The sequence below is a fragment of the Anomaloglossus baeobatrachus genome, chromosome 5, assembly GCF_048569485.1.
Source record: "Anomaloglossus baeobatrachus isolate aAnoBae1 chromosome 5, aAnoBae1.hap1, whole genome shotgun sequence".
In the NCBI taxonomy this organism is placed as follows: domain Eukaryota; kingdom Metazoa; phylum Chordata; class Amphibia; order Anura; family Aromobatidae; genus Anomaloglossus; species Anomaloglossus baeobatrachus.
Genome location: NC_134357.1, coordinates 370,978,728 through 371,001,812, shown reverse-complemented (window position 1 = coordinate 371,001,812; position 23,085 = coordinate 370,978,728). Strand labels below are relative to the sequence as shown.

Genomic DNA, 23,085 nt, shown 5'->3' with positions numbered 1-23,085 from the left:
ACATTTTCATCACTTCACTTAAGGAGTGCCGTAGACTTCTGTTCATTATTTTCTGGATAGTATCCTACTAATAATAAGCAGAACCAACCACCTAGAGTGTTGTTGACCATAATCTTTCAACATTCATTATCTATAGGACTGCCAGAGATGGAAGTATCGTGCTCAGCTATTTCTGGCATTTGTGGCAACCACTCCATTCCAATACCACAAAGCCCCGATTTGGGGATCATTACAAGGCATAATGCAATATCTCATAACTTGCGAGTATGGGAAAATACCTTTAAGTGATGGCTTCACCTGACATTGATGATCAACAGCACTCACAAACTCATCTTTCAAAATTTTATAATATGCAACCTGTATAACTCACTCATAGTTTCAACAATGTGTCTGGTGGCCTTAGTTCTGGGCAACCTAACACTCTTCTCTTGCTTCAACATACAGATTCTGCCCTTCAGCTTTGGGCCACAGATTGTCTGCTGCAACTGAACTACAGCATCAAATTGGCCACCTATTTAGGAGGAAATTGTTTGGTAATGCATTGCTTATTGATTGTGGTTCTTAGCCTGTCCTGATTTTTTATTTTTTGTTGCACTTGCCAGGCCCCTTGGTTTGGTCGTATGTACCTGTTTTACTGTTGCTCTGACCTTTGGAGTAATACCTTTTATCCTTCTGACTCATCTTATGGCCTTTCACATCCTTCCCCAGTGATGACCCTTGGCTCTATTTAGGACATTACTACTTTTGCATAAGGGCTTCTGCTGTCATCTTGTGACTGTACTGAGGACCTTGACTATGGGATTCTGTAACGTGTTCAGATTAAGGATTAGGGGATCTCTTAGACTTCGTACCACATTCTACCCAGAATGAAACTAATTTTGGATTGAAGTCTAAGATTACAAAAGAAGTGCTCTTTGTACTTTTACAGTGTAAATCACGGACTGACTACAGAGGGATATAAAGGTATGATTTATAGCGGGAGTGTTCTGTTTTCAAACTTCAATTGCTCAAAGCCATGATCTACAGTATATGGGAATAATAAAATCATCATTACTTACCATGTGATGCTCCAGTGCGGCCTCTCCACTGCTCCAGAATGGCTCAGTGACATCATGTCTACATCCAATGACTGCTACGACCAGTCCCTGGGCTCAATCTGTTACTGTCTACTTCAGCATGAGCATCAGAGAGGCGGCACTAGGGCAACAGTGGGTAAGTAATCATGAATATATTATTTTTCTACAGAACTTCCATTTAAGTAAAATCTACAGGGAAGTTTTAGGCGTTTTGTAAACTCTCTCTACATTTAGCTATTTTGCTTTTGATAGCTCTTAATTAAAGGAGTTCTATGGACAACCAGATATTAAATTACTGATTTTTATCAAATTGGTGAGGTCCATGACTAAGCACCCCCACTGATCAGCTGTTATAAGTAAAGATGAGCGAACCTCAGGCTCGAGGCTCGGGGTTCGGGCTTGAAAAATGATGTGGAAATCACACTGGTGAGCATAGCACTGTGCTCGTGTCTGAGTGATGCGCAGCATTGTGCGCGCTGCGGGAAGTGTGTGAAATCAAACACTGCCCACCCCCAGAAGTGTTTTTCTCTTGACCCATAGCAAAACACTTCCGGAGGTGGGTGGGCGGTGTTTTTCTTTTATTCTCCTTGAACAGTACATCAGAATGCTGAATGTAAGCCAAATTTGAGCTGATCAAACACTAACCGCAGTGCGCACAATGTTGTGCATCACTCACACACGAGCACGGCGCTATACTCACCAGGGCAATTTTCACATCATATTCCGAGCCCGAACCCCGAGCCTCGAGGCTAAGATTCACTCATCTCATCACGAAGATGTCAGCAGCCAGATGTGCACAATGCACCGCTCCATTCAATGACCAGTACTGATAACTGCAAAACAGCTTGTTTTCTCTTATACAGGGTGTCCACCTATATCCTGTGCACCACCATTAACTTGAGAATGGCAGCAGCTTTAGGCATATAAGTGGTGTCTAGGTATAGTAAAGTAGCCATGCGCTATTCAATGAAACCACCTATAGCGCCACCTGGTGGAAAAAAATGGAGTTAGAATTTTTATCTCGAAAACGGAATGAGATAGAGAAAAAAGTGAATAAAAAATTGTAGGGCATCATCAATTCAATACGAATGGACACTTTGCATACAGAAATGCTATGATATGAAACCCATGACCCCCCCAAAACATTTGAATGCTGGTCACGCTTATGGCGCTCACTTAACTTTGATGCTCAAAGTGGCTACCGTCAGCTGCAATGCACATCTGGACTCTGGACAGCATACTGTATCTTGCTGCACGTTGTGCAATATGGTAGGTGACACATTTGCACAAGCATCTCTGATACGTCGTCGTACGTCCTGCAATGTTGGTGGAGGGGTTGCATACACCTCCTGTTTGATGTGACCTCACAGAAAGAAGTCCAATGGGGCCAGGTCAGGTGAGCGTGGAGGCCACTCCACGCAGCTACCATACCCAATCACTTGTAGGAAGGTCTCCATGAGGTATCGCTTCACGTCCGCAGCCTTGTGAGTTTTACACGTTCTTATCATAGTATTTCTTTATACAAGGTGTCGATTTGTATTGAATTGATGATGCCCTACAATTTTTTAATTCACTTTTTTTCTCTATCTTGTTATGTTTTCGAGATAAAAATGCTAATCCATTGTTTTCCACCAAGTGGCGCTATAGGTGGTTTCATTGCGTAGCGCATGGCTACTTTACTATACCTAGACACCACTTCTATTCCTATGGGGTACTTTACACGTTGCAACATTGCTAGCAATTGCTAGCGATGTCGCGTGCGATAGCACCCGCCCCCGTCGTTGTAACGATATGAGGTGATCGCAGCCGTAGCGAACATTATCGCTACGGCAGCGTCACACGCACATACCTGTTAAGCGACGTCGCTGTGACCGCCGAACAATCCCTCCCTCAAGGGGGAGGTGTGTTCGGCATCATAGCGACGTCACTGCAGCGTCACTAAACGGCCAACCAATAGAAGCAGAGGGGCAGAGATGAGCAGTTTGAACATCCCGCCCACCTCCTTCCTTCCGCATTGCCGGTGGACTCAAGTAAGGAGGTGTTCGTCGCTCCCGCGGTGTCACACATAGCGATGTGTGATGCCGCAGGGACGACGAACAACATCGTACCGGTGGTTGCAGCGATATTAAGGTAATGAGCAACGTGTCAACGATCAGCTTTTTTGAACAATTTTGTGCTCATTGATCGTCGCTCATTTGTGTCACACGCTGCGATGTTGGTAACGGTACTAGTGGGGCATCACTAACGACGTGACCCCGACGATATATCGTTACCAATATCGCAGCGTGTAAAGTACCCTTATAGCTGTCGCCGTTCTCACGTTAATGGCAGTGGACAGGATATGGGTGGACACACTGTATGTACAATACCTAACAGTAGCCAATGCAAATTGAATGATTAGTGGGGTGCTGGGTGTAGGTTCTCTTGAATATGAGCTGATCTGCAATACGTCACAACGTCCACTATATATTCAATAGAACTGTGCATTGCAGCTCTATTCAATGTGTTTACATTTGGCCACCAATGAAGCTTATAGCAGCTGATCGGTGGGGGTACTTGTTATTGGATCCCATCTGATCTGACAATGATGACCAAGGTCATCAATAGCTGGTCAACTGATAACTACTAGTGATGAGCGAACATGCTTGTAACTACTCGGTACTCGCACGTGTATCGCTGTACTCGGGCTGCTCGGCGGGGACCGAGTAATCTCGCGATACTCGTGCTGTACTCGTGGTCTTCATTTCTGCATGTTGGCGCTCTTTTGAGAGCCAGCCCTCATGCAGGGATTGGCTGGCAGACCACTGCAATGCCACAGCCCTGTTAGTTGTGGAATTGCAGTGATTGGCCGGCCTGCACAGCGTGACCGAGCCTTTATACCGGCCGGCGCGCTGTGCTCTGCTCACAGCTATCCAGACAGTCAGTGCAGGGAGAGTGTCGCTGATTCAGGGAAAGCTTTGCGGCCCTTTATAGCTTTTTCAGTTGCAGGGCTGCAAACAGTGTGACCAAAAGTCCTTCTCAGGACTATTCTAGTTGTATACAGGCAGGCAGGGTATAGCCAGGTCGGAGTACAGTAGCAGAGTCCTTCTCAGGACTATTGTTGCTATATACAGGCAGGGTATAGCCAGGTCTGAATAAAGGCTAGTGACCAGAAGAGTCCTTGTCAGGACTATTGTACCAGTATACAGGCAGGCAGGCAGGCAGGGTAGTGGTGACCGTATACCAGCCTTCATCATATCTGGGGCTGGTGTACACAGTGTAAAACAGTCCAGATAGTGTCTGACTTGTCTGTAATTGTCGCTCCCCAAAAAAACCTGTTAGGTTCTTATTGCGTCCGTGCTTGGTTTTTAAAACCGCACGTGTGTGCCTGTTGGTGGCAGCGTACAGGTGCACTTGTGTGCAATTTCCACAAACTTTGATATAACGCACAAGTAGTGAATATACACGTCAGCAGTGCACAGCATTGCAAAATGCGCAAGGGCATTGGCAAGGAACAAGGAAGTGGACGTGATGGTGGTGCAGGCAGAGGCCGAGGTCGTGGGCAAGCTCTAATTTCGCCACAACAAAGGGCCACATCTAGTCGCTCGCACGTCCTGTCCCAAATTCTTGGGGACCGCAGCAGTACACTGCTCTTGAACCAAGACCAGTGTCAACAGGTTGTTAGTTGGATAGCAGATAATGCTTCCAGTCAGATTGGCACCACCACAAACACTCTGTCTTCCACACGGTCAAGTGTCAGTAGCCGTGATACTGCACCGCACATTTCTGAACCTGATCCTCCTTCCTACCACCAGGCTGAGTACACGTCCTCCTCGGACATTAATGATCCCACACTTGGACACTCGGAAGAGCTGTTCACGTTTCCATTCACACATTCTGGCCTCTCGCCAGCTCATATTGAAGTGGGTCATGAGGAGATCGTCTGTACAGATGGCCAAATATTTGAGCAGCCACGTTCTCACGAAGTTGGCAACGTGTCTCAACAAGTGGTGGACGATGATGAGACACAATTGTCAGGAAGTCAGGAGGAGGAGCAGGGTGCGGAAGAGGAAGACGACGTGGTGGATGATCCAGTAACTGACCCAACCTGGCAGGAGGATATGCAGAGCGAGGACAGCAGTGCACAGGGGGAGGGAGGCGTAGCATCACAACAGGCAGTAAGAAGCAGGGTGGTGGCCCCAGGCAGAAGTCAGGCAACCGTTCCCCGGAACAACACGACGACACAAGGTGCCTGTACAAATGTTAGGTCTTCCCGAGTCTGGCAGTTTTTTAAGTTGGATCCAGATGATTCAAAAAAGGCCATTTGCAACACCTGCCGTGCCAGCATCAGCAGGGGTACCAAAACTAGCAGCCTGACCACCACCAGCATGATCAGGCACATGTCAGCCAAGCACCCGACTTTGTGGGAAGTACAACAGAGTCGAGGAGCAGTGCTTGCTGATGTCACTGCTACGTCTTCGCTGGTTGTGCATGCGAGCCAATCCCCTGTCCATGCTGCCTGCGAACAAGCCTCCTCCACTCCTGCACCTGCAGTTGCCTACGCAGAAAGAACACCATCATCAAGCACGTCCTTGTCCCAGCGCAGCGTTCAGTTATCCATTCAGCAAACCTTTGAACGCAGGCGCAAATACACTGCCAACACCCCACATGCCACAGTTCTAAATGCTAACATTTCGCGACTGCTTGCGCTGGAAATGTTGCCTTTTAGGCTGGTGGAGACAGAAGCATTCCGTGACCTGATGGCGACAGCTGTCCCACGTTACTCGGTCCCCAGCCGCCACTATTTCTCCCGGTGTGCCGTCCCCGCGTTGCATAACCACGTGTCACAAAACATCACACGTGCCCTGAACAACGCTGTTTCACCCAAGGTCCACCTAACCACAGACACGTGGACAAGTGCTTGTGGGCAAGGCCGCTACATCTCGTTGACGGCACACTGGGTTAATATTGTGGAAGCTGGGACCCAGTCTGAGCGAGGGACGGAACACGTCCTTCCCACACCAAGGTTTGCAGGCCCTACCTCAGTCAGTGTTTCACCCACACTCTACAGCTCCGGAATGTCATGCTCTTCAGCCTCATCCTCCTCCTGCGCATCCTCATCCACTGTACCCTCCACACCAGTCACAAGCTGGAAGCACTGCAGCACTGCCTCGGCGAAGCGGCAACAGGCTGTGCTGAAGCTAATCTGCATAGGTGACAAACCCCACAATGCAGAAGAGCTGTGGACAGCTCTGAAACAGCAGGCAGATCACTGGCTCACACCTCTGAACCTAAAGCCAGGAAAGGTCGTGTGTGACAATGGCCGGAACCTGGTGGCGGCTTTGAGGCGAGGCCAGCTGACACATGTTCCATGCGTGGCCCATGTGCTCAACCTCGTGGTTCAGCGGTTTCTAAAGTCATACCCAGAGCTGTCTGATCTGCTGGTAAAAGTTCGCCGCCTGTCTGCACATTTTCGAAAGTCACCTACTGCTTCAGCCGGCCTTGCCGGCTTTCAGCGCAGTTTGCATCTTCCGGCTCACAGACTGGTGTGTGATGTCCCCACGCGTTGGAATTCAACTCTGCACATGTTGGTCAGGATATGTGAGCAGAAGAGGGCAGTTGTTGAGTACCTGCATCACCTAAGCCGTCGGGAAATGGGTCAAACTCCACACATAACACCTGAGGAGTGGAGATGGATGTCAGACCTATGTACCATCCTCCAAAACTTTGAGGACTCCACCAAGATGGTGAGTGGTGATGACGCCATTATTAGCGTCACCATACCGCTACTCTGCCTTCTAAAACGGTCTCTGCTGAAAAACAAACATGATGCATTGCAGGCGGAGCGCGATGAGTTGCAGCAAGAAACAGTAGTGGGTGTGGGTGATGATAACACACAGCCCAGCCTCGTCTCATCACAACGTGCAGTGGAGGACTATGACGAGGAGGAGGATGAAGACATGGAGCAACTCTCCGGCCAAATTGAGGATATGACATGCACACCAGTCATATCCTCGGTTCAGCGTGGCTGGCCAGAGGACAGGGTAGATGAGGAGGAGGAGGAGGAGGAGGACAGCATGTTCAGTCATCTTGTTGGTCAGGCTACTGAAGTCCTGGCTGTTAAGAGTCTGGCGCACATGGCTGACTTTATGGTAAGCTGCCTGTCTCGTGACCCTCGCGTTAAGAACATCTTGGCCGACAATCATTACTGGTTGGTAACACTGTTAGACCCACGCTACAAGGAGAACTTTTTGTCTCTTATTCCCGTGGAGGAGAGGTCAACCAAAATGCAGCAGTTCCGGAAGGCCATAGTCACGGAAGTAGGCAAAGCATTCCCCTCACAAAACGCTAGCGGCATAGGTCATGAATCAGTGGACAACCGAGGCGTACAGCCGAGAGAGGCACAAGTCCAATCCGCCAGAGGTAGGGGAACAGTCTTTAAGATGTGGGACAGTTTTCTCAGCCCCTCACGTACCACAGCCCCTGAGGTGCGGGGTAGTGCCACAAGAAATCCTAAGTTTGCCCAGATGCTGAAGGAGTACCTTGCAGATCGAACAACTGTACTCCGACATTCCTCTGTGCCTTACAATTATTGGGTATCCAAGCTGGACACGTGGTATGAATTGGCTCTCTACGCCTTGGAAGTCCTGGCCTGCCCTGCTGCTAGCGTTTTGTCAGAGCGTGTTTTTAGTGCCGCAGGTGGAATCATTACAGATAAACGCACCCGCCTGTCAACTGAAAATGCTGACAGGCTGACTCTGATCAAGATGAACAAGGGTTGGATTGGGCCAGACTTCACCACACCACCAGCAAATGAGAGCGGAATTTAAAGTTTGCCATGTACCTCCACTCACCCATGGGTACACACTTCTGGACTTTGGATAATCGCTGGACTGCTCCTCCTTCTCCTCATGCGCCACCATGATGATGACCATTACAAATTGCAATACTTAGTCCTTTGTTTCAGGTATACCCCCAGTGGTAAATTTTTTCGCCCATTCTTTGCAGAATGGACATTACAACGACAGGAGACCCGCTCCTTTGCAATGGGAACAATGTTTTGAGGCCCTCATGCACGTCTCTACCCAGGGACAACGTGGAGCCTCCCAATTTTTGGCTGCCCTGCCTAAGGGCTATACTATAATACACCCACTTCCTGACAATGGACACTTAATGTTTTGAGGCCCTCATGCACGTCTCTACCCAGGGACAACGTGGAGCCTCCCAATTTTTGGCTGCCCTGCCTAAGGGCTATACTATAATACACCCACTTCCTGACAATGGACACTTAATGTTTTGAGGCCCTCATGCACGTCTCTACCCAGGGACAACGTGGAGCCTCCCAATTTTTGGCTGCCCTGCCTAAGGGCTATACTATAATACACCCACTTCCTGACAATGGACACTTAATGTTTTGAGGCCCTCATGCACGTCTCTACCCAGGGACAACGTGGAGCCTCCCAATTTTTGGCTGCCCTGCCTAAGGGCTATACTATAATACACCCACTTCCTGACAATGGACACTTAATGTTTTGAGGCCCTCATGCACGTCTCTACCCAGGGACAACGTGGAGCCTCCCAATTTTTGGCTGCCCTGCCTAAGGGCTATACTATAATACACCCACTTCCTGACAATGGACACTTAATGTTTTGAGGCCCTCATGCACGTCTCTACCCAGGGACAACGTGGAGCCTCCCAATTTTTGGCTGCCCTGCCTAAGGGCTATACTACAATAGACCCACTTCCTTCCAATGGGCACTTCAGGTTTACAGGCCCTCATGCACGTCTCTATCCAGGGACAACGTGGAGCCTCCCAATTTTTGGCTGCCCTGCCTAAGGGCTATACTACAATAGACCCACTTCCTTACAATGGGCACTTCAGGTTTACAGGCCATCATGCACGTCTCTATCCAGGGACAATGTGGAGCCTCCCAATTTTTGGCTGCCCTGCCTAAGGGCTATACTATAATACACCCACTTCCTGACAATGGACACTTAATGTTTTGAGGCCCTCATGCACGTCTCTACCCAGGGACAACGTGGAGCCTCCCAATTTTTGGCTGCCCTGCCTAAGGGCTATACTATAATACACCCACTTCCTGACAATGGGCACTTAATGTTTTGAGGCCCTCATGCACGTCTCTACCCAGGGACAACGTGGAGCCTCCCAATTTTTGGCTGCCCTGCCTAAGGGCTATACTATAATACACCCACTTCCTGACAATGGACACTTAATGTTTTGAGGCCCTCATGCACGTCTCTACCCAGGGACAACGTGGAGCCTCCCAATTTTTGGCTGCCCTGCCTAAGGGCTATACTATAATACACCCACTTCCTGACAATGGACACTTAATGTTTTGAGGCCCTCATGCACGTCTCTACCCAGGGACAACGTGGAGCCTCCCAATTTTTGGCTGCCCTGCCTAAGGGCTATACTATAATACACCCACTTCCTGACAATGGACACTTAATGTTTTGAGGCCCTCATGCACGTCTCTACCCAGGGACAACGTGGAGCCTCCCAATTTTTGGCTGCCCTGCCTAAGGGCTATACTACAATAGACCCACTTCCTTCCAATGGGCACTTCAGGTTTACAGGCCCTCATGCACGTCTCTATCCAGGGACAACGTGGAGCCTCCCAATTTTTGGCTGCCCTGCCTAAGGGCTATACTACAATAGACCCACTTCCTTACAATGGGCACTTCAGGTTTACAGGCCATCATGCACGTCTCTATCCAGGGACAATGTGGAGCCTCCCAATTTTTGGCTGCCCTGCCTAAGGGCTATACTATAATACACCCACTTCCTGACAATGGACACTTAATGTTTTGAGGCCCTCATGCACGTCTCTACCCAGGGACAACGTGGAGCCTCCCAATTTTTGGCTGCCCTGCCTAAGGGCTATACTATAATACACCCACTTCCTGACAATGGACACTTAATGTTTTGAGGCCCTCATGCACGTCTCTACCCAGGGACAACGTGGAGCCTCCCAATTTTTGGCTGCCCTGCCTAAGGGCTATACTACAATAGACCCACTTCCTTACAATGGGCACTTCAGGTTTACAGGCCCTCATGCACGTCTGTATGCAGGGGCATTGGTGAACCTCACAATTTTGGACTGCCCTGGCAAAGGAAAATACTACAAAGACTCACTTCCTCAAAATGGGCACATTAGACTCAAGAGGCCTTCATGTACGTCTCTTCTCAGGGACATCGGAGTGCCACACAATGTTTTCACGTAAAATCTTTCATGTATTAATCTCAAAAAGTAACATACACCAGCTCTATCTCACTATTGGGTATGTGCCCTTAACATTTCCGCCATGAAAAATCATTTTGGGGTCATTTTGGAAGGTTTTCTGGTGAGTCCGTAAAAATGGCGTAAAACGCGGACAAAATTGTTCACAGCTGTGACTTTTCAGTGATAAATGCTTCAAGGGGTCTTCCCCATGCTGTTGCCATGTCATTTGAGCACTCTTCTGAGACTTTTGTGACATTTTTAGGGTTTCTCCATGCTGCCGGGGGGTCATTTCACAAAAATACTCGGGTCTCCCATAGGATAACATTGGGCTCGTTGCTCGGGCCGAGTACACGAGTATCTTGGGAGGCTCGGCCCGAGCTTCGAGCACCCGAGCTTTTTAGTACTCGCTCATCACTAATAACTACTTTAAATCCTGAAAATTTGCAGATCATAATCAGCTTTAAAAGTGCATATAATAATTTAATCTTATTTATACATCTCTTACAGTATCAAAAGTAAAAGCAATGTTCTAACCATGATAATAATGTGATGTGATCTCCTCTTACTTGAATCTAATTTCCTATTGCACCAGGGAAACAGATAATAGAAACCACCTTGATTGTTTGCAATATATTACAGACCACTGTCTATGTTCTCTAATGCATTACATATGCACAACTTTTTTCAGTGCATTGGCTTACTTGGTGATCCCCTTGTGGGTTTCAACCTTCCTTTGCTTTCCTGCCAAAGGAAAAGGGAGGACTTGCAAGAAATCTTGGTAGTGTCTATTTCGCATTCACTCTGTATGCCCTGACAGAAAAATTAAAGAATTCTATGATTGGAAAAGAAAAGAGGTAAAAAAAAAAATTATCAAGCAAAGAAAGGAAGGGCTGAATTATAAAAATAAGCCGTGCAGGGGTAACATGAGCGGGGAGGTTACAGGAACATTCACATACATTAATGGCGGGAAGGAAATAAAGCTCAGGAAAGGAGGTGTCAAAACAAGGTCATGCTCAAAATCTGACGGCTGGACGGCTGGGAGGTACAGAGGAAGTGTATTTTAATATGAGATATATAAAAGCCAATACAGTTGTATAACAGCTTGCCAGTGTGGGAACTGTAACGAATACAGTGACTTCCGAAGATAGAAATTCAATTTTAAAGACACATATCTTCAACATATGTAGCAATGCTCAAAAGCTTTCTCTTCACTTACAACTTGTTCTTCAGCAAATAGTAGAAAGCTGTTTAATATTAAGTGATGATAAAGGTGAAATTTTACACTGTACGCACTGTACAAGAAGAAAGAAGAGGAAGCATACAAATATCAACCATAATTTTAATCAACTAGCAGGTGTAGGTCATAATAATGATGTGACAATTGCACCTCAAGTGGTACTAGAAATTAACCAATATACACAGAGAAACATAAATTAAAAAAAAATAAATAGATAGATAGATAGCTAGATAGATAGAGAGACAGAGAGATAGATAAAGAGACAGAGAGATAGATAGATAGATAGATAGATAGATAGATAGATGAATAGATAGATAGATATACAAATGTTGACGTGCACAAAATTATTTGTACCCGTCTGTGAAACTAAGAAAAACCCACATTGGTCTCTGAAATAACTTGATAAAAGTAATGTTCAATTTACATTTACTGAATATCAACTAATAAGAAACAGACATTGATTTTGAATTATGGTTCAATATATAAAAACAAACAAACATGAAAATGGCCTGGACAAAAATGATGGTACCCCTACAAAGAATGAAAATAATTTGACCAAAGCTAAGGTGTGTCCTGTAATTAGCATCAAAGGTATCTACAAACTTGTAATCAGCCAGTTTGCTGGGGGAAAAGTAGTCACTGTGCTGTTTGGTATCATGGTGTGCACCACAATGATTATAGACCAAAGAAAGTTAGGGGTGCTTCACACACAGCGAGCTCGCTGCCGAGATCGCTGCTGAGTCACGCTTTTTGTGACGCAGCAGTGACCTCATCAGCGACCTCGCTGTGTGTGACACTGAGCAGCGATCTGGCCCCTGCTGCGAGATCGCTGCTCGTTACACACAGCCCTGGTTCGTTTTCTTCAAAGGCGCTCTCCCACTGTGACACACAGATCACTGTGTGTGACAGCGAGAGAGCGACAAATGAAGCGAGCAGGGAGCAGGAGCCGGCGTCTGGCAGCTGCGGTAAGCTGTATCCAAGATAAACATCGGGTAACCAAGGTGGTTACCCGATATTTACCTTAGTTACCAGCCTCCGCAGCTCTCACGCTGCCTGTGCTGCCGGCTCCGGCTCTCTGCACATGTAGCTGCATTACACATCGGATTAATTAACCCGATGTGTACTGTAGCTAGGAGAGCAAAGCTAAGCGGTGTGCGCTGGTAACTAATGTAAACATCGGGTAACCATACCCGATGTTTACCTTAGTTACCAGTGTCCGCAGCTTCCAGACGCCGGCTCCGTGCAAGCGCAGCGTCGCTTGCACGTCGCTGCTGGCTGGGGGCTGGTCACTGGTCGCTGGTGAGATCTGCCTGTTTGACAGCTCACCAGTGACCATGTAGCGATGCAGCAGCGATCCTGACAAGGTCAGATCGCTGGTCGGATCGCTGCTGCATCGCTAAAGTGTGAAGGCACCCTTAAGGAGTTGTCTCACATCAACTATAGAAAAGAGGCATAGTGGGGGAGGAAGACGAAGCTGAATGAACGGCCATTTTGCTTAAAATAATCTTCAGCTGGTCTCTATGTACAATGTGGTGGAAGTCTAATCCATGGAGTCCCCATATTGCAACTTACAAAACCTATGTAATATGCTGCTCCTTGGTACTACAAGATTTCTTCAGAATGTTTATGTAGTTAATGACTTGATGGGCCGATCTGCTTTGGTGACAGGAAAAACTATGGAATGCAATACTAGGCAGGTGGTTTTAATGTTATAATCTACAATTTTTGTGATTATATATATATATTGATATGTATATATATATATATATATATATATATATATATATATATATATTTATAAAGCTGTGCAGTTTTTCTTATAGCAAAAAACCCAAACAAAAAACTCCTAAAAACAATTTTATTTTATCAATGTTAAAAATGCTCCAAACAAGAGCACAGTAACTCTTATATAATCCAGTACACTGGTCAAGTGTGGTGGAAGAAAGGGCAAAAAGAGGTATAAGCCAAAGTGATAGGGGGAGCTCTAATTCACTCAACACTCACGATAGAGTTATGGATAGCATAACTTCAATGATATAGTTTTATAAATTGAATGCCCTGTTGTTCTAGGGGGTATAGAAAGAGGGATAATCTAACCCTCCCTTTTATCTACCTACCAGCGGAGGTGCACCATAAGTTATTGGGTACCCCCCGCTCCTCGTCGGCTTTCCCTATTCTGTCCCTTTAACCCGCAAGTCGCAGGAACAACCACCACCAAGAATAAAGGTGCAAATAGTCAGAGGTCATTATAAAAATGGTTACCTGGATTGGCAACCCTCCCTAATTGGGATTGGGATTTATAATCAGTGATTCTAACAGATAAGTTCCCTGTTGGGATTACATGCTATTATCTTGTTATCACTTATATCATCGGTATATTATTACCAATTTGCACTTATATAGCTGTACAGGAACACTTATACGTACAGCTGTAGTCTGGCTACCATATTTATGGTGACCAAGCTCTAGTATTTAATTTGTGTGGATTTTCCAAGTGTGTTGCTAATAGTAAATATCTTATATGGATTTTCCAAGTTTTTTGCTAATACATCAATAAGCATTACCTTTTCTCCTTTATTTATAAAGGATAAGCTGTATTAGGGTTGCCAATCCAGGTAACCATTTTTATAATGACCTCTGACTATTTGCACCTTTATTCTTGGTGGTGGTTGTTCCTGCGACTTGCGGGTTAAAGGGACAGAATAGGGAAAGCCGACGAGGAGCGGGGGGTACCCAATAACTTATGGTGCACCTCCGCTGGTAGGTAGATAAAAGGGAGGGTTAGATTATCCCTCTTTCTATACCCCCTAGAACAACAGGGCATTCAATTTATAAAACTATATCATTGAAGTTATGCTATCCATAACTCTATCGTGAGTGTTGAGTGAATTAGAGCTCCCCCTATCACTTTGGCTTATACCTCTTTTTGCCCTTTCTTCCACCACACTTGACCAGTGTACTGGATTATATAAGAGTTACTGTGCTCTTGTTTGGAGCATTTTTAACATTGATAAAATAAAATTGTTTTTAGGAGTTTTTTGTTTGGGTTTTTTGCACTATTACTCCTAGTTCTTCACTTGTTTTGGTTTCTAAACAGTTTTTCTTATAGCCATGGTTCATAATCAACAATTGTTTCAACAGCTTTAGGCTTGATGGCAGCAGTGGAGAATTCTACCCAGTCTACAGTCAATGTGACAAATGTTAATTGGGAAATTTCAAATGCAACAGTACGCCTAGCAAAGTCAGCTGGTAAGTGTATACACTATGTTTTTAATAAAGATGTAATAACTAGAAATTGTCCATGTTTTCTTAAGCAGAATATAACAAGAACATGTTGATTGTGTGTAAATGTAAAAGGATGTGGTAGTGAAATAATATGTCATATTATCCCATTAGTTATATTTTTGGACCTTTTTGGACCTGGCTATTTCAAGGGTACAATCAGAAACTGTAAAAAGGGAAAATAATAGCATCTGTAAATTGTGGTGTGATTATGAAGCCGATTTATGATTAAACACATAGTTGTCTAGACTATGAGGAACTATGAGCAAAACTAGGAGTCTGTTCATGCGCAGTAGTATACAGTTAGAAGTCATCATTGTTAGCCCCCTAGTCTATTATAAAACTGCAAATTCGCCTCAGTAATAAGTGGCTATGTACAAACTCTGTATCATATATTTTAATAGCATGTCCAAACACATTCAATAAAAAAGTTGACCCGTCACCATACATGCAATCATTTAAAAAAAAAATTAAATGTATGGATATACTTTTATCTTAAAAAATACAAATACATATAAATACTGGCTGTAGTACTCGGGCGTTGCCCGGGATAGTAACTGTCTCTCTCTCTCTCTCTCTCCCAGTATCTGTCTGTCTGTCTCTGATGTCTGTCTGCATCAGTCTCTATGTCTGTCTTTGTGTCAGTCTTTCTATCTGTCTCTGTATCAGTCTCTCTGTCTGTCTCTGTATCAGTCTCTCTGTCTGTTTCTATCTCTGTGTCTGTGTCGCGGGCGGGGAGGAGGGTGCCAGCACACCGCGCTCACCCCTTCTGCTCGGGTCCGGCAGTTGCTCCTGGTGGCTCGAGCTGCGGGCCGGATCCCGGGGTGTCTCGAGCGACACTCCTCGCCCGTGAGTGAAAAGGGGGTGTTTGTTGGGATTATAGTTCGTGACGCCACCCACGGTTGTGGTGATGGCACCACCGCTGCTCAGTGTGGGGGTCCCGGGGATGGTGATGGGAGCAGCCAGGTGTTGTGTTGCCCCTCCGTGGGTAGGGGTTGGTGATCCCGGGGCCCGGTGAAGAGATGCAAGGTGTAGGGCCTGGAGGGCGCAGGGACGCGGGGGCAGCGCTGTGCCTTGCGGCACTATGGTACTCACTCAGCCTGACACGGACACAGTTTGTACGGTAAACCAACGGCTGGTAGGACGGTCCCACAGACGGCTGCACCTGCACTCCCGGTAGGTGGCGGTGACTTCTCTCTTCCTTGCACCTGTGTGGTCTGGTGGTACCGGTGGATTCCCTCTGGTTACCCGCTCCCCGACTGCAATCTGGGCCGGAGGAGCTCTACACTTTGCCCGCAGGCGCTGGCCCTGGGGAAACTGGTGCCTTGGCGGTGGCGGTGTCTCCCCGTTAATGGTCGGGCTGTTGCCGTCAATCGGGACTTTGTTGTTGGGGGATCTGCGTCCCCGTCACTGACGGATTCGGCAAATTGGGCGACTCCTAGCCTTGCCGGGGTCCGAGAGGCCCCTGCCCTGGTGCTGACTGTCCTTCGGAACACTGCTCCAGACCACCGGGCACACAGCCAACGGGGTCCTTCCAGGAACTTCCGAACTGTCCCACTCCGGACAGTCACCGCCGTCGCTGACCTTGCTGTTCTAGCCCTACACACAGCTGGGCTCTCAGGCTTCTCCTCCTCTCTGCTCTGTCACCACTTCTTGCTTTCCTCCTTTTCCACTTTCCTTTCCTTCACTTTCACTTCTGGTTGTTTCCTCTAGCCCTTCACTGGACTTCACTCTTCCCCTGCCCGGGGCTAACTGCCTGGTTTACTTCCTGCCTCCAGAGTCCTGAGCTCCTTGGTGGGCGGAGCCAACCGCCTGGCCCACCCCCTGGTGTGCATCACAGACTCCTGGAGGGAGGCAACAAGGATTTCTGGTTAGCAGGTGTGCCTACCTGGAGTGTGGGGTGTAATGGTGTTGTTATCTGTGTCCCCTGGTTTGCCCAGGGCGACACATTCCCCCTTAGCAAAATGCAGACCGTCCGCGGGCTGCCGTCCTACACCGGTTTTATTTTTCTGTAAAAAGGGGATAACAGGGTTAAACATAACATGCATAACATTTTTAATCAACTCTTCCCAAACGGGAGGCACATTTACTTTAAACGTTTCAACGGTGTACGGTCACGGTTTCCGCTCTCTCCCACCCAAGCAACCTGGCCCTGATGCTGCCCCTAAAACCCAGGCAGCACCCCTTGACCCACAGTCCAGCACAAGTCACCCGAGCGGGATCTGTCCTTCCCTCCAGAGGGTAGCCACCGGTCCCTTTGGTGGCTGGGCCCTGGCCTGCTCTGCTCAGGGCCCTCCCTCCAACCTGCCTCTCCGGAGGCGGCATTGCGGAAACGGTAACGGTACCCAACATATTTACAAGCCACTAACGTTTGTGGTTGCCCTGCAGAGTTCACGGGCTTGTCCATGGATAGTTCCCATGCATTTTAAACGGTCCCCACGGGGACAACGGTGCCGGCTCCAGCCGGTGGCAAATCACTGCAGCAAATCAGGTAACAAACTCGGGTAATCATCTTTCATCATTGCAGAATTTTCAAAAACTTTCAAACTTTTTCAAACAACAAACAACTCAGTGGTGGTCCCAACGGGGAACGGTGCGACGGGCATCCGCTGCCCTACTCCGGTCCTGCTGCTGCTTCCTCCGAGGGAGGGGGTGCAGAGCTCACCTTGCTCTCCGGGCTGCCCTTCAGCTTTACGTCCAGGGCAAACCACCCCCTCTCTCCGCAGTGCCGAGTGTAACGCACCATGTCCCCTGGTATTAGGTTGCGGCCAGGATGCTCCTCGGGCAGATGGGCATGCACATCCCGCCGGGCTACAAACACCTCGGCCTCCAGGCCCGGTTCGTATATGAACCCGTAGCCCCGGCGGATATCGAAGCGCCGCACCTGCCCCTCGTAGAACGGGCCCCGGACACGGAAGGTCGCTTGCCGCAGGTTCTCCTTTTCCCGGATGGCTCGGGCTACCAGCTCGGCTTTTCTTCGCTCCGTCTCCGCGATTTCCAGGCCCAGCTTGGTCGGCTCCCTGTCCCAGTATGGCTCCGGCGCACGGGTTGAGCCCCGCGGGACATCCAGTACGTTACCCACTGTCAGAAAGGTGGGCGGCGTATCCCGCGGTGTCATGGCCTTGGGCGCTGCCTTGCAGCAACAACCCGGCGCCACCTCAGCCGAGGTGTGGGGGATGGGCACAGGGGCTTTCCGCAGTTGGGCCTTCGGCTCGGAGCGGGTCATCGGCTCCGGCTCGGGGAACTGCTCGGGGACTGTCTCTGGCGCAATCTTCGGGGCCTTCCATGGTAATGCCTCCGGTTCGCTTCGGGCTCCGGCTACAGGTCGGTCCGCTGGGGCGGACGGGCTGGGTATCGCTACCGGTTGCGGTGGTAGCGGGCCTAGTGGCGGGGTCACGGCCTCCGAGACGGGTGGCGAAGGAGGCAACGGGGGGAGAGGGCTTGGACCGGGTCCCTCAGCCGCAGCGACCGGTCCCTCCGGGACATAGGGGCGTGGGTCACTCACCCTCCCTTCCTCCGCTTCCTCCTCGCGTCTCCGCACGGCTGCCACAACGTCCGCCATGTCGGTCTCCCACTCCTCCATGAGGAGCTGCATCTTGACCTGCAGCCTTAGGTGGAGCTGCGCGGTCCGGATCTCCACCCACGCTGCGGTTCCCGGTGCGGGGGCCACGGTGTTTCGGGACGGCATCCACATGGTATCTCCACTGTTTGGTTCCAGGAACGGTATTCTGGCAAGGTCCTGGCGTCCTTGCTTTTATAGCGTCGACTACATGCCGCCAGCCACCATCGCGTCCCCCTTAGCTCTTTCCGGCCCCTCCTCTCTCGGGGCGGGGTTTTGGCCTTCGCGCTTCTACTGCTCGAGAAGACGCTCGAGCGGGAACTTTTCGCGCCAAAGATGGCGGCTTCTGAAATTTTTCTGCCGGATATCTCCGGCGGTCACAAGGCGCACCTCTACCTGACGGCAGAGCGGTAAGATCCTGTTCGTGACGCCAAGTTGTCGCGGGCGGGGAGGAGGGTGCCAGCACACCGCGCTCACCCCTTCTGCTCGGGTCCGGCAGTTGCTCCTGGTGGCTCGAGCTGCGGGCCGGATCCCGGGGTGTCTCGAGCGACACTCCTCGCCCGTGAGTGAAAAGGGGGTGTTTGTTGGGATTATAGTTCGTGACGCCACCCACGGTTGTGGTGATGGCACCACCGCTGCTCAGTGTGGGGGTCCCGGGGATGGTGATGGGAGCAGCCAGGTGTTGTGTTGCCCCTCCGTGGGTAGGGGTTGGTGATCCCGGGGCCCGGTGAAGAGATGCAAGGTGTAGGGCCTGGAGGGCGCAGGGACGCGGGGGCAGCGCTGTGCCTTGCGGCACTATGGTACTCACTCAGCCTGACACGGACACAGTTTGTACGGTAAACCAACGGCTGGTAGGACGGTCCCACAGACGGCTGCACCTGCACTCCCGGTAGGTGGCGGTGACTTCTCTCTTCCTTGCACCTGTGTGGTCTGGTGGTACCGGTGGATTCCCTCCGGTTACCCGCTCCCCGACTGCAATCTGGGCCGGAGGAGCTCTACACTTTGCCCGCAGGCGCTGGCCCTGGGGAAACTGGTGCCTTGGCGGTGGCGGTGTCTCCCCGTTAATGGTCGGGCTGTTGCCGTCAATCGGGACTTTGTTGTTGGGGGATCTGCGTCCCCGTCACTGACGGATTCGGCAAATTGGGCGACTCCTAGCCTTGCCGGGGTCCGAGAGGCCCCTGCCCTGGTGCTGACTGTCCTTCGGAACACTGCTCCAGACCACCGGGCACACAGCCAACGGGGTCCTTCCAGGAACTTCCGAACTGTCCCACTCCGGACAGTCACCGCCGTCGCTGACCTTGCTGTTCTAGCCCTACACACAGCTGGGCTCTCAGGCTTCTCCTCCTCTCTGCTCTGTCACCACTTCTTGCTTTCCTCCTTTTCCACTTTCCTTTCCTTCACTTTCACTTCTGGTTGTTTCCTCTAGCCCTTCACTGGACTTCACTCTTCCCCTGCCCGGGGCTAACTGCCTGGTTTACTTCCTGCCTCCAGAGTCCTGAGCTCCTTGGTGGGCGGAGCCAACCGCCTGGCCCACCCCCTGGTGTGCATCACAGACTCCTGGAGGGAGGCAACAAGGATTTCTGGTTAGCAGGTGTGCCTACCTGGAGTGTGGGGTGTAATGGTGTTGTTATCTGTGTCCCCTGGTTTGCCCAGGGCGACACATCTGTCTCTCTCTATCTCTGTGTCTGTCTGTGTCTGCCTGTCTCTCTCTATCTGTCATTTTCCCCGCTTGTCTCGTTCCCCTCCTGTCTCGTTCCACGTCTATCTCATTCCAGGTCTGTCTTGTTCCAGGTCTGTCTTGTTCCAGGTCTGTCTCTTTCCCTGTCTGTCTCTTTCCCCATCTGTCTCTTTCCCCGTCTGTCTCTTTCCCCGTCTGTCTCTTTCCCCGTCTGTCTCTTTCCCCGTCTGTCTCTTTCTCCGTCTGTCTCTTTCCCCGTCTATCTTTTTCCCCGTCTATCTCTTTCCCCGTCTGTCTCTTTCCCCGTCTATCTATTTCCCCATCTATCTCTTTCCCAGTCTGTCTTGTTCCATGTCTGTATCGTTCCAGGTCTGTCTCATTCCCCGTCTGTCTCTTTCCCCGTCTGTCTCATTCCCTATCTGTCTCTTTCCCCATCTGTCTCTTTCCCCATCTGTCTTGTTCCTGGTCTGTCTGTTTCACCGTCTGTCTCTTTCCCAGTCTGTCTCATTCCCGGTCTGTCTCTTTCCCCATCTGTCACTTTCCCCGTTTGTTACTTTCCCCGTCTGTCTCTTTCCCCACCTGTCTCTTTACCCGTCTGTCTCTGTCTCTTTCCTTGTCTCTGTCTCTTTCTCCGTCTGTCTCTTTCCCCATCTGTCTCTTTATCCGTCTCTTTACTTGTCTATTTCCTTGTCTCTGTCTCTTTTCCTGTCTGTCTCTTTCCCTGTCTGTCTCTGTCTGTCTCACTGTCTGTCTCTTTCCCTGCCTGTCTATTTCCCTGTCTGCCTGTCTCTTTCCCTGTCTGTCTCTGTCTGTCTCACTGTCTGTCTCTTTGACTGTCTGTCTCTCTCTCTGTCTCTTTCCCTGTCTGTCTGTCTCTGTCTGTCTCTTTCTGTCTCTTTCTGTCTCTCTATACGTCTCCCTACCGACATCTTATTACCCCATACATAAGCTTCTTATACTAACAATTATTGTGTTCCTATAGCAACCAATTATAGCTCTTTTTTTTGGAGAGTAACTGTAAAGCGCGGGGTAAAATTTTCCCATCAAAACATAGTCTATGACGTTCCCTGAGTCACATGGGGCGTCTGTGCCAAATTTTGTGATTGTAAATGCGACGGTGCGGATTCCTTTAGCGGACATACACACATACATACACACATACATACATGCAAATAGAGAAGGAGTAAGAGCAACTATGGTAGAAACGCGTACTCTGTGAATATGTTTGGATGACCTAATGATGCACTTTTTAAGGATTTAGATATAAAATTATGATTTTTATACATATTATTCCCTGAATTCTGTGCTGGATCTTTTTTCTAGATTATATACACACATACTGTACATACATACATACACACACTCATACATACACTCAGCTTTATATATTAGAGGTGTGCCGCCCCCGTGTCAGCAGCCAGGCTGGTCGGATCCAGATCTGCAGTGGCTCGAGTGGCGTCCGGACCAGGTGTTAGAACCCTCCACGGGTAGGAGGAATGCCACGGGACTCGGCGATGGTGTTTGGGGAGTGCCGTGGGGAGTGAAGGGGTTCACTTGCGTACTCACTCAGTCCATTAAGCTGACACCAACAACTGGATAAATCAAAGTTCTGGATACCGCTGCCCCGCTGAGGAGAGCTAGTTTGGGTCCCGTTCCCAATGCTGCTGCCTGGTGATATGTGGCCTTCCTTTTGGCACTAAGTTCACTTGTCTGTTGGTCCCGGTAGTATAGAACTAGTCGGGTCCCTCTCCCCAGTGTGGCTAACTGTGGGAGCTTGCTCTCAGGGTTCACGCTTGGGATTTTCTGAACCGTTTTAGTGGAAAGTCCTATTTCCCTCGTTGCGCTAGTACCCCGATTTTGGAGCGGGTGGAGAGCGGATCTTGAAGGCTCCGTTCTCGTCGGGTAAATTGTCAGGTTGCCTGAAGCAACTCCCTGACCTAGGGTCCACGTACCCCATCGTGCCCTGGTCCCAGCCCAGTGATGGTACAAGGCCGCCGGTTGTCTTCCTCGACAGTTCCGTGACCCTTGTCAAGATCCCCTGCGACCGGGGGTCCAGCTCCTACTAGGCCCAGACCACCGTCTGCTACCTAGTTGCTTCCAAGGAGCCCGGCTCCTGACCTTCTCTCTCCTTCACTTCCTACACTTCACTGACCTACTCCTGACACTCCTGACCTCTCCTTACCAACCTCCCAAAGTGGGTGACCCTATTCCACTCAGGCAGTCCACTGGTGTGTCTGGTGGGTGGGGTGCAGCGTGTACCTAGGATTTTATTAGCTGTTTTAGGCAACACCATGTAGTTGGGGACCCATAACCAAGGCGGAGGTGGATATTGCACAGAAGGGCAGATTGCAAAATTCCCTGTGACGAGCTGATAGTCCAGGGCGTCACAGATGTATATATATATATATATATATATATATATATTATATCAATTCATACAAATAAACAACAGCCTGGGATCACATTAAAAATCTAAAGCATTGTTATATATGCTCATGCTGCAGTTAAAAGTAAACATGTAACTATTGGTCACTATGGTCCAATTACCACAATGGGCATATAGATCAAGGCTTAAGTTAGTAAATAGCTGGTCTAGTCCCCATTTCCATTGCAGGGAAAACCCATAGAGATCACATTGAGACCACAGATATATTCACTAAAGTAGTATAAGGCAACATATCCTTGCAGCATATAATAATTGGTCACCACAGTCAAAACACCCTACACGTGTTTCGGCTTCCAGAGTCCTTCATCAGGGAGCGAAAGTCCGGGATCATGCACACTGAGCCAAAATCCAGAACTCGGATGCGATGGCAGCAGAGAGATGAGTGCGACCATCCTTTGATGCTGCGCATTCATTATCATGTTAACACTCCCACAGGGGCATACCAACATGGTAAGGGGGTCGACTAGCCAGGGGAAGTAATGTCCTCACGACTAGTCGCTGACCTCATTAGCATGTCATATGGGATCTTTTGAATTACTTTTTCTAAAGATCTCTTTATCTATGCTACTAGATACAGGGACG

General features: G+C 49.0%; 1 protein-coding gene across 3 annotated transcripts in view; it reads left to right on the top strand.

Moving 5' to 3' along the window:
- The window catches only part of RAMP2 (receptor activity modifying protein 2), a 285,979-nt gene that overhangs the window by 131,607 nt on the left and 131,287 nt on the right, over nt 1-23,085 (top strand). For all 3 annotated transcript variants that reach the window (XM_075347614.1, XM_075347616.1, XM_075347613.1), the window contains exon 2: nt 14,680-14,787. In XM_075347614.1, coding sequence (XP_075203729.1) covers nt 14,680-14,787 — 108 coding nt within the window. The remainder of the gene's footprint in view (nt 1-14,679; nt 14,788-23,085) is intronic.